Source organism: Oncorhynchus kisutch, linkage group LG2 (assembly GCF_002021735.2).
Source record: "Oncorhynchus kisutch isolate 150728-3 linkage group LG2, Okis_V2, whole genome shotgun sequence".
Taxonomy (NCBI): domain Eukaryota; kingdom Metazoa; phylum Chordata; class Actinopteri; order Salmoniformes; family Salmonidae; genus Oncorhynchus; species Oncorhynchus kisutch.
In genome coordinates, this window is record NC_034175.2 from 21327179 (window position 1) to 21339587 (window position 12409).

Genomic DNA, 12409 nt, shown 5'->3' on the forward strand with positions numbered 1-12409 from the left:
AGGGGTTGCCTGTCCTAGTCACTTGGTAGCACACCATATACGACGCTTCTAGCCCCTTCTCATTAATGGTATCTGTTGCTTTTATACATGTCTTACTACTCAAAAGTAATCTTACTTCTCGCTCAAATAACTTCTGTGGCTTATTTTTCAAATTGGCATGTTTTGTTTCTAAATGTCTGCGCAAGAGTGAAGGTTTCATCGAGTTATGAGATAATACTTTTGTAAATATAACACACTGTGGCTGAGGAAAGACACTACTCCCAATATAAGTGAACCCCAAATAAATGTAGTTCTCATCATATTTGTGCCTCTTCCATTGTCCAACGTCCCGGTCTGTTGTTCGGTGCTTTCCCAGGTAAGGGGGCATTAGCTCCTCGGCTGCATCAGATTCACAACTGTCAGTGTCCGTGCTAGCTGGGCTAACAACAAATGTAGAATTACTGATGCTAGCAGTGGATGTGCTTGTGGAAGCAGAACAACTTGTGTCATCGACAGGTGCAGATGTAGTACTGCTGCTAGTAGCTGTACTACCAGTAGAGCTGGTATGTGCATCTATGGACGCTGGCCTTACTTTTTTATTTTATTGTTAATTTTCAAACAAACGGAATGAGCAGCAGTTACGTTTGCCTACATACGGACGTTTAGTGGAATTCCCGCAAGAGAGTTACGGTTAATGTGATTGAATGTTAATTATTTGACTAGGCTACCTGTATTTCACATTGTGTTGTTATTATTTCGCTGAACACTAGATGGTTTCATTTGATTTTTGAGTAATGAAACGAGACTACTCAGGCAAGAAAGAAAAAAAACACCCAAATGTATAGCCCCGTTGGAAAATAGAAATGGACTGTTTGAAAATGTGATGTGAAATATATACATGTATAAATGTGAATCACATTTGTATTTAGCGATCCCCCGACGGCACTGCGCGTACCCCAGTTTGGGAACACCCTACCTAGAACAATAAAAGGGTCCTTCAGCTTGTCCAAGGTGAAAAACCCTTTATGGTTCCAAGTAGAACCTTTTCACCCAACAAAGTTTAGAAGCCTTTATTCCAAAGAGAAGGAACCCGTGCCCCTGTAGAAGAGCCCTTTAGAACCGGTTTTCTATATGTAATACAGCTTTATTTTTAGGATAATATGAATAGGCCTATTATGCCCATTTGAAACACCAGGCGGAGATGTTTCTCAAATTTCAATTACTCTTTATATAAGGATCATACCGGTACTATCCAGTCCAGCATGTGTATTTTCTTGAAAGTCGGTTAAAGCATACTGTAGGCTACACCCGACACGTACTGGGCTCACGCAAACTTCGCGACAATGCTTATTATTATCACAAAGCTGAGTAAGTCTACATTCAAATATATCATCTAACTTAACTTGTATGATTTGAATGTTCATTATTGTGCTCGGAATAGCCTATACGGTGCCGGAGTTTTTTTTAACGGTACCGGTTGGGCTGAGTAAGGCCTGCCAAGCTATTTCTGAACTTTGTAGACATGTTGCGCGCAGAAGCCCAATAATTGTTCTCCGATAATACGGTCACGGAGGAAAGGTGAAACCTGTATGGGGTTAGTTATCATAGTCTTTGATAATGCTGTCTAGAGTAGCCCATTTTAGCATATTAAAATTGAATCGAAGTTCATAAATTTTCACAGCGGGGTCTCAGTCTGCATCGAATAGCCTCAGGCCAATTTATTTGTTTTTTTGGCTAGAACCAGAGTTACCACAAGTCGCGAAGAAAACAGGAGTTGCCTCCACTATTCTAGCCTCATCAAATCACCTATGCTTAGTCTAATACAGTGACAACCAAAAGATATCAAAACAATTTAGTCCAATTAACGTGTGTTACATATCATGTGGCTGTCAATGGTTCGGATTTCTGTGTGCTCGTGCAAGTAGAAAAAGACATGTTGACTCACCCTACTTGTAGATAAACACCAATGCCATCCTCTCTTTCACGTTGATGAAACAGTCTATCACTCTGTCAAACAGTACACTGTTTGCAGTACTTATGATACTTTTTCAATTAATTCATGTTCTATTCCAGCTTGTGTAAGCCGAGGTCATAAAATAACACGTTTATGGGTGTCTTTCTTAAAACAATGTCTATGAACTTGGGTGACAGTCAGAATTGCAATGAATGCTGTTATGCTGTATCAATAAATGGTATAGCCTGGGGCTCACAGAAAGTCTGAAAAAAGTAAATAGCCTGCTAGATAAATCAATTACGGAATCCAATATTGGAGAGATATTCCATGCCGAAACCTTTTGGTAGCTAAGCTAAATCTTGAATAAATGATGAATAGTTTGATAAAGCATAGCCTAAACGGAACATTAAAAAAATGTATGTAGCCCGTGCAGAATAGCCTGTATTTCGTGGGGTAGTACTAAATAAAATGTTTCCCTGCCTTAAACTCGTAGTTTTAATACGACTTAAATTTTGCCAGGTGAATCATCGACATCATTTATGATTATCACATTTTTGAAGATTAATGGTTAATTCAGCTTAATCGTTATCCTATTTAGTGTGTGTAATTGGACGAATATAAGCTATTATAGGACTTTTGTATTTCTATTAGCCTGTGCTATTTCTCTTGACCTGCTTTAAAAAAAAAAAAGTTTAGATAAGGCGCGTGTAACTCCAATAACGTGTGACATGCCATTTACAATTCCAATAGTTAGTAGCCTAGTAAAGAAAAAATACCTGTCCTCAGACATCACAAGGTCCATAACGCAACTCATATTCTACAAAAACGTAGCGTTTTATTTTTCTTGGCGTTATTTGGCAGTAGATTATTAATGTGTAAGCATTTAATTAACGGCTGATGAATTTAACTATGCCAACATCATATTCCCCAGGCCCCTATTTACGTTTTCCCAACGTCACGATAATGATTCATATTTACTGTTTTTATTTACCCCACAGGTGGATCATTGCAGCATGCTCAGGAAAGTGGGTAAATCTACAAATAACTCGTCTGTGTGTGCACATGTTTGCTTAGATCATGGATTGGCATTGACCATGGCAGGTTAACCCAGATGATAAATTGATTAAATGTCTTTATATTATGGCTCCTCAGCAGATATGCAGCACAGCATCTGGACTGATCATTACCCTGAGAAAACATCACATCAAGCTGAGAGTGACAGTTTTGTAAGGCCTATCCCTAGCAAAACAGAGAGAACAAAAGGACTCAACAGCTACAGGACACCAGGAGTACCTGTTACTTGTGCTAATCTACCTGTGCGAAGTGTCTGAAAGCCCTGAGGATCATCAAGTTATCTCTGGTCATGTTAAGAAAAATGCTCAAGTGGATGATTTCTACACTCATGGGACTGACCAGAGATCTACCCGCCCAGGTTGTGTCTCTACAGTGGTGAAGAAAATGTATGAGTCCTCAAGGGGATCACCAATCCGAAATGGGGGTGATAGCTGCACCCAGCAAATCCATATCTGCCTTTGAACCAGAGACCAACTCTGGAAAAGATGCTGAGGCAGTCCATCCCGGACCATCATACTCTGGATCTAGCTCTGGTTCCAAAGAAAGGCCCAGCGACAATGGATGGGGTAACTGGGTACAAGAGAGGTGCAAAATGGAACATTGCTACCTACAGAAGAGATGAAGAGGCCCCAAATCTTAAATTAACCGTGGCTCAAAGTCAGGAGTTGAAAGGCCTCCCACTTCCCGTTACCCAGCGACTTCCTGTTACCCAGTGTGTGAGTGAACTTGCAGCTCGTCAACAAATTAAAATGACCTTTTACAGAAGAGGGGCTGGGATGGAGCATGTGACATATACTGGTATGTATTTTTCCTTTCACTTGCATTGTTATGTGTTTGCAGTAGCGGTGCGAGAGTAAAAATCACTGGGGAAGCCAAGCCTTGTGTTGTGATACTTGCGTTGTTTACTCTATAACCTGTTAGTTCATATGCCTTGCGACAGTGATATATAGGCCTAAGGCCGAGACAATAAGAAGACCGTGGCAGTAAAAAATTCAAACCTTTGTTTCATCACAAGACCAGAGAGCAACCTCTGTCCGGGGAAGTCCACAAAGCATAATGCATGTAACAAACAGTTACATGATCTAGAGCATGGTCAAGCAAGTTAATGTTTCAGAAACTGTCTAACCACTAAACTATTGATTTAGAACCACAGAGAGTTACCACAAGTCGAAGAAAACAGGAGCTGCATCCACTATTCCAGCACCATTTCAACCTCATCAAAACACCTATGCTTAGTCTAATACAGTGACAACTAAAATGTATCAAAAAACAACTTAGTCCAATTAACGTGAGCTAAATATCATGTGGCTGTCCATGGTTCGGATTTCTGTGTGCTCGTGCAAGTAGAAAAAGAAATGTTGACTCACCCTACTTGTAGAGAAACACCAATGCCATCATCCTCTCTTTCACGTTGATGTAACAGTCTATCACTGTCAAACAGTAAATTGTGTTTGCAGTACTTACGATACTTTTTCAATCCATACATGTTCTATTCCAGCTTGTGTTGGAATCAATAACGTTGAACAAAATAGGTGCTTTTTGGTGATTGTTACAATGAACACAAACAAAATAACCATAATGTCCTGTGTTTCCAGTGTTTCTTCAGTTCTTAATCATCACCGCACTAATTCAAGACTCTGATGGTGAGCTCTGCCTTTTTATCTGTTTGCTCTTTAAATGTTTTGAGATCATTTTTTGCAATGAAAAGCTCTATACATTCTGATGTGTGTTTAGATTGATAGAGCAGCCAGTCATGTAATGAGCTCAACTTGACTGACACACATGCAGGAAGTGGAACACTCGCTCTCAGGAACACTCCTGTAAGTGAGGCTGTGTGATCAGTTGAAACTAGTAGTGTCATTCTCTCACTCCCTCGGTTTCACCCTCTCCCTATGTCTCTTTCCCACCCTGTATGAGACTATTTTCAAATCCATCAATAAAAATGTAAATGGACATTTTAAAGTTAAATCCATCTATATAGTCAACCTTCTGAGGAAAACATAATATTCCAAATGTGTTCATTTTAATGTTCCTACTTGCTGCCTTTGTTCATCCATGCCTCCTTTTCGTGTTACCTCAGGAAGCTGTTCAGCCTGCAATGACGACGGATGTGCAAAAGTGCAGACAATATATGGATCGAATGACACCATAGTGTATCAGAGAAGTAACCCCATCGAAAACCTCACAAGTTGTTCCACCACCTCTGCACCACCTCCTCAGAGTCGGAGGTGTGTTTTGTGTCTTGCTGATATCAGAGATATAACCCTCTTTTGCTCAGACAGCTGGGAAGCAGCTGGGCCGCTCGACTGGGAGGTTGATGGTATCCGATTGAAAAACATCTTTATGGTTGGTAAGTATAACATATGGCTAAAATCAGACTCAATAGTGAATTAAAGCAAAATGTGACAAAACAGATTGATATAACATTACTATTCAACTGTCAGGATGGGAAATGTATCTTCACAGTTGCATATTGTCTTTTGTTTTTTTAAATGTGATTTGTTATTCTAGAAATAAGTAATTTAAATACCCTTCCCTCGATTGATGTTTATAATCATGAACTGTTTTAATGACAGACTGCCCAGCCATGAAGACTGTTGATCGTGTAACAGGTAAACATCTGTTAAAACATTGATGTTATAAAATAGAAAGTGATATTCACCTATAAAAGATCAATACCATATTTCTAAATCAAATATGATTTTGTATCCCCTAAGACCTTATCCCTGGTGATATTTCTGGTACCCTCAACCCTGGTGGAATTGCCGTTATTGGTATGTATCCATGTACCAGTACTGTTTTTAGAAAATATACTTTTGGTGTTTTGTGTAACTTGAATAAACACCAATTACTTTTTTTTTTTTTTTGATACTAGAGTTGGGAATGTCAAGATCAAAATATATTTTGTAGTTTAAAAGTATGAAAGGGGGGGGGGGGGGGGGGGGGGGGGGGTGTAAAAATCAAAAGTCAGTCAGTATCTGGTGTGGCCACCCACTGCATAAAGTACTGCAGTGCATCTCCTCTGATGGACTGCACCAGATTTGCCAGTTCTTGCTGTGAGATGTTACCCCACTCTTCCACCAAGGTACCTGTAAGTTGTAAGTACCTGGGGGAAATGGAAATTCAGGAAATCACGCACAGTATGGCTGGTGACATTTCATGCTGGAAGGTCATGTCAGGATGAGCCTGCAGGAAGGGTACCACATGAGGGAGGAGGATGTCTTCCCTGTAACGCACAGCGTTGAGATTGCCTGCAATGACAAGCACAGTCCGATGATGCTGTGACACCGCCCCAGACCATGACGGACCGTCCACCTCCAAATCGATCTCGCTCCAGAGTACAGGCATCAGTGTAACGCTCATTCCTTTGACGATAAACGCAAATCCGACCATCACCTCTGGTTTTACAAAATCACGACTTGTCAGTGAAGAGCACATTTTGCCTGTCTGGTCCATCGACGGTGGGTTTATGCCCATAGGTGAGCGACGTTGTCGGTGATATCTGGTGAGGACCTGCCTTACAAACAGGCCTACAAGCCCTCAGTCCAGCTTCTCTCAGCCTATTGCGGACAGTCTGAGCACTGATGGAGAGATTGTGCGTTCCTGGTGTAACTCGGGCAGTTGTTGCCCCCACCCTGTACCTGTCCCGCAGGTGTGATGGTCAGATGTACCGATCCTGTGCAGGTGTTGTTTCACGTGGTCTGCCACTGCGAGGATGATCAGCTGTCCATCCGGTCTCCCTGAAGTGCTGTCTTTTCCGTCTCACAGTACAGACATTGCAATTTATTGCCCTGGCCACATCTGCAGTCCTCATGTCTCCTTGTAGCATGCCTAAGGCACGTTCACGCAGATGAGCAGGGACCCTGGGCATCATTCTTTTGGTGTTTTTCAGTCAGTAGAAAGGCCTCTTCAGTGTCCTAATTGCCTACCGTCTGTAAGCTGTCTTAATGACTGTCACAAGCATGGGAAACTGTGTTTAAACCCCTTACAATGAAGAGCTGTGAAGTTATTTGGATTTTTACAAATTCTTTGAAAGACAGCAAAAAAAGAAACAACCTAAAACAACCTGAGTTTGTTTATCCATAGTGGTCTGCTGTGCTGGGATTGGCATCGTGTCAATCGGTTTCTATTATCGCAAGATTGAACGGTATGTACACAATTTAAGATGACAAATTTAAGGGTCCTCTTATCCAGATTTTATGACCTCTTTAAAACAGATGAAAAGTTATAATTAGGAAGGCTATTCTCTATTTTATATCATAATCCAACCACAACATTCTATACAATAAAATGCTAATGTATTTATTAAAACAGCAACAACCAATAAAATTGCTAAACTTATGGCTCAATGTTATTTTCTCTCTCCCCTTTTGTGTTTTTACAGCGATCGTCAAGAGAGGAGGTAGGTTTGGTCAAATTTGTCCCCCACCCCTCAGGTGATGGGTAAGACAGCTATTAACAACACACACTTATTCTTATTGGCCTAAGTAAGGGTTTTGATCCATTTCTTTCTATAGGCCTGAAGCTCTGTAGACGACGAAAGTATGAGGAACATGCAGTGGAGCATTTGGGAGAGGAACAGTGAAGCATTCTACATTTTCAAACAAACATGTCTTATGAGTTGTTAACACTAGTAGAAACTACAATTGTATCGTTTGTGCTGGACACTTCTATAAGGGGTAAAAGGTTACAATGACAGTGCATGCCTTTAGAAACATTTTCTTTCCTATATATGTTTTCCATATGCTTACCTACAGTTGAAGTCGGAAGTTGAGCTACACCTTATCCAAATACATTTAAACTCAGTTTTTCACAATTCCTGACATTTAATCCTAGTAAAAATTCCCTGCCTTAGGTCAGTTAGGATCATCACTATTTTAAGAATGATGCTGAATGAAGAATAAAGTGATCATGTAAATTGAGCTCGGTGCATTTTAAACCCTGTCATTTGTAGTTCTAGACAACTGCCCACAGGGAGAGATGCAGTCTAGAGGCATGGTGGATCCTGTTTGATGGGAGCATGTGGCTAATAAAGTTTGAGAGCTGTAATGGTAATAATCCTAGACCGTCGCCTGCCTTTTGTGCTGCACTGCTTTCCGTTTCTTTGTTTTTCCAATTTTAACTATGTTTTTTAAAAGTAAACAGTGATTGATAAGAAGAATAGTAAAGAAATCACAAAAGAATATTCTGGAACTTGTGATTGCAAACAGTTTTTGTGGATAAAACCATGCTTGTCTTTTTTAAATTTAACCTTTATTTTAACAGGGAGTCACATTGAGATTACAATCTCTTTTACAAGAGAGCCCTGTACACATTACAATAAAAACAGAATATTAAAACAATATAATTCAGCACACAATTAACAAAAATAAACATTTTAATAAAAACAATCACATTTAACTACATAGAGGTCCTCAATCAATAATTTAAACTGCCTGAGTGGCACCATCACATCTAGCTGCAGTGAACTCTTTCTATTGGTCCACAAATTAGGGGCAAAAACCAAACACGATTTTCCCAGATCTGTGGAGACTGAAGGGATCTGTAGTGCTGTCCATTCCTGTGAACGGGTTTGGTAACTTATGATTCTTATCTTAATTAATGAAGTTATATACCGAGGGAGTTTCTTTAAGATGACTTGGTAAATAACTAAAAGAGAATGCAGAGCTCTTCTTACAGACAGAGCGGTCCATCACACATTTTATACAGACTACAATGATGAGTCCTAAAATTATCCCCTGTGATAAAATGTATTGCGGAAGGGTTTTAAAACCCTTTAAAACCCTAAAACATGCCGCATGCATGTAAACAATTTCACCTAAAGCCAATACAGGGAGAGGTGTTGTTTGAACAATCTTTCTCCTATTTTTAATACTAAGGCATGATTTATTTCGATATAAAAAGAACAATCTTGGATCTTAGCTTCTTAGTCAGATTTTTTATATGCATTACAAAGGATAACTTGTCATCAATCCAGACACCCAGATCCTTATATTGAGAAACAAGCTCAATTTGTGCTCCATTTATAGCGCACATATGCAGGTCCTTAGGGTCAACATTTCGTGACCTAGAGACCAGCATGAGCTTGATTTGACTTGTATTTAACACTAATGTAAGATCTGTAAGTGATTTCTGAATTGAATCAAAGTCATGTTGAAGTTCACGAATGGCCTGCTGCACTGAGGTGGCACAGGAATACAAAACTGTGTCATCTGCATAGAGATGAATGCTAAAAGAATTACGTGTTTCCTATTCATTAATATACAAAGTTAACAATAATGGACCCAAAATCAAACCCTGAGGAACACGTTTTTGAATCAAGAAATTCTGATTTAACCCCATCGATCAAGATGGCCTGAGTTCTGTCACTAAGATAATTCTAAAACCGTAAACAGTCTCTATATCCCAGGCCTACTCTTGATAATTTCTTCAGCAAAACAGAATGATCAACAGTGTTGACTGCCTTTGACAGATCAATAAACAAGGCAGCACAGCTCTTTTTAGCATCGAAGACATTGACAAGATCATTAACAACTAGCGTGGTTGCTGTGGTAGTACTATGCCCAGGCCTAAACCCAGATTGGTTTATATTAATACAATTATCAGATAAAAAGGAACAAAGTTGTACATTAACCAAGGATTCAAGAATTTTAGCTAAACAATGAGTCTTGAAGTGGGGCAATAGTTGTCAAGATCTTTTGTGTCCCCACCGTTATGGAGTGCCAGCACATATGCAGATTTCCAAGCTTTTGGAATACTTCCTGATAACAATGTTAAATTAAAAATGTGGTCTACTGAGCCAGCAATAAGGGGTGCTGCACACTTAAGCAGACAAGGCTCCAAATGACCAGCCCCTGTGGATTATTTGGGGGTCTAATGTTAACAAAGCATCCAGGACTTCTTTATCAGTGAATTTCTGAAACGAGAACTCCTGACTAGCATTTTCAGTATCATTCAATAAACTTTCACCATCTACATCCAAACTACTATTTTCAAAAGCTGGCTTGAAAATACATTCAAATATAAAGCCTGCAGAGATAAAACTGTGATTAAATGCATTAATGATATCAATTTAGTCCTTAATAGGGGCATAATCTAAATTAATTTATTGGGGAGAGAAGAGCAGATACAACCCTTCAGTGAATTAACAGCTTTCCAAAAATGGAGCTTGGTTCCCTGTACATTCAGATATCTGATTATTATGTTAATACACTTTTGCTTCTTCTTTTTTTTTTTTTCTTAAACTAATTTTACACAGATTTCTCAACTGCCTAAAAGACTGCAAGTCTGGGCCTGAGTCTGTGAATCTAGCTTTGGCCTAGGCAGCATCTCTGTTTTATAGAACTTAAGATAGCTCTGGACTGAACCAAGGGCAAGATCGATTTTGTATTGGGAGCATGTTTATCTACAATACAATTGAAAACATTTGAGAAGTGGTTCAGAGCCAAGTCTGGGTCAGGTATAGATGCAATACAATCAAAGTCACCAAAATAAAAAAGGTACAAAATAAAAGGCCTGCTCATTGAAATATATCTTGTTGATAAAACGAGGTTTGGATCAAAGCATCCATATATCCCTGACACATGCAATGGGACAGTGGTCACTAATATCCAAAGCAAATACCCCACTCCCAGCATATTTCTCTGGAGTATTTGTAAATATGAGGTCAAAGTCGACTTTGTAGGGTCCTTTAAGTTTGAACGTGTGGGCTTTGTAATCAGCGGAGTCAAATTTAGATTAGTACAAAAATCATTTTGACAATCCGCATCCTGCGTTCACCATGCAAGATTAAAATCTCCAGCGATCGACACCTCTGGGGTAATGAAAATGGCAATTCAATCAGTGAGTTCGTTTAGTACACACTTCTTGGCAGAAGGTGGACGATAGATTCCGATACCTGTTATTCTTGAGTTTGTACAACTGAAGACTTAAAGCCAACAATTCAAATAGTTTAGGACTGGAAGTAGCCTTTAACAGAGACACAGAAAGATTCTTTGTGTAAATAGCAATGCCACCACCTTTGCCTTTCCTACCAGCCCTGAACACATTGTAACCATCCGTAGCAACAGAGTCCAGGGTTTTATTAGTTAACCAGGTCTCAGATACAATATAAATATCATGATCAATTTTAGGTAATAAACTACAAATATTAACATGTAAAAATGTCAAACCTTTTCTGCATTTAAAATCATATGGATTCTATACTTTGAGATTTCAGAACAGGATACTCAAAGATTGGATTATACCTATTAGGAAAACAGCAGGAATAGCAATGACATTTCTCCAGTTAGCACCATTTGGCATGTCACCACTTTCAGACACAACATGTGGAACTCTCACAGTGACCAATGAGGAGATGGTAAAAACTTACTTACATGTAATGCTAATATTGTCCTCATGTCTATTTAGTTGACCAACAACGTTCCCAGCCGGGAGCCATTTTCACCCAGGTGAATTCAGTCTTTCACAATAAATCTATCAAAGCTGTCCTTTGTGTTCGGTCTCTGCTTCACACTGCATGCTCAACCCAGATCCAAAATAACCTGTTGCTTTACACCCTGAGACATACATGTATACTGACATTCATTTGTTGAGGTGTCTGCTTTCTATCCCCAACTATGTGTCCTATATTACAGTAGGCATATGCACCTTCTGTGGAAGGTTGTGAATTGATTTACTATCTGACAAAAGTAAAACAAAATTATTGGACTGCAAATATTTTGTCACCATCTATGTAGCCAGGCCTACTGAGAAAACTTCATAGTGTGAAACCAGAATAATTGTCTCCTATGTTATGCATCTGGATTACATTATTATTATTATGTTCATTGCATTGAAAGGGACCTCTTATCTTTCATATCTGATAGTGATGTGAAAAAGCCGAACCAGCTAAACTAAAAATGTACTTCATGGGTAAGCATCTGTATGAAGGGGATTGAGGAATCCCAATCAAAACACCCGAGGTAAAGCCAGATTCAGGTTGGATATTCAACGGATATTTGTCTGTAGTTTTCCTTACGTTCACAAACAGCAGTTAGGGGCCGTCAACATTGTGACAAATCTAATTTATCAAATTTCAATAGCTCTTTAACCATTACTCCTAAAACTGGTTGTAGCTAACCGAATGGCATAGACACACATTGCACACACTTGTTGTTGTTGTTGATGATGATTTACATCTTGTACTATTTTAAATGATTTAAATAGCGAGACATCCAGTGCAGTAACGCGACCGATCCCGGAGAGGCTGGCGGGAGCCCCGGGGAGAGTACTCTTTTCTTTGTGAAGGGCATCGCGCCCTGGAATTGGTTTGCCCTGAGAGAGGGGTCCAAGCCCTGGAAAGCCTTGTGGTTTTGGCTGTGTCCGGTGAGCTCTCCCTGGCCCTTGAAAATCCAGGGGAGA

The 12409-nt window shown here is 39.6% G+C and overlaps 1 protein-coding gene across 4 annotated transcripts; it reads left to right on the top strand.

The window, feature by feature from the left end:
• Window positions 1-1229: 1229 nt before the first annotated feature.
• On the top strand, window positions 1230-8147 carry LOC109909458 (uncharacterized). 4 transcript variants are annotated; one of them, XR_004203145.1, is made up of 11 exons: window positions 1230-1347; window positions 2932-2962; window positions 3086-3805; window positions 4603-4650; window positions 4742-4827; window positions 5088-5357; window positions 5584-5619; window positions 5725-5781; window positions 7094-7154; window positions 7392-7409; window positions 7525-8147. XR_004203145.1 is itself a non-coding variant. In XM_020508502.2 (10 exons), the coding sequence occupies exons 3-10, from the start codon at window positions 3493-3495 to the stop codon at window positions 7538-7540; spliced, it is 819 nt and encodes a 272-aa protein (XP_020364091.1). In that variant the 5' UTR covers window positions 1233-1347; window positions 2932-2962; window positions 3086-3492; the 3' UTR covers window positions 7541-8145. The 4 variants fall into 4 exon arrangements, 3 of the variants coding, with proteins under 3 accessions (XP_020364091.1, XP_020364085.1, XP_020364100.1); XM_020508502.2 differs by lacking the exon at window positions 4742-4827 and having other exon boundaries at window positions 1233-1347; window positions 7525-8145; XM_020508496.2 differs by lacking the exon at window positions 4742-4827 and having other exon boundaries at window positions 1233-1347; window positions 2932-2958; window positions 7525-8145.
• The last annotated feature ends 4262 nt before the right edge of the window (window positions 8148-12409 follow it).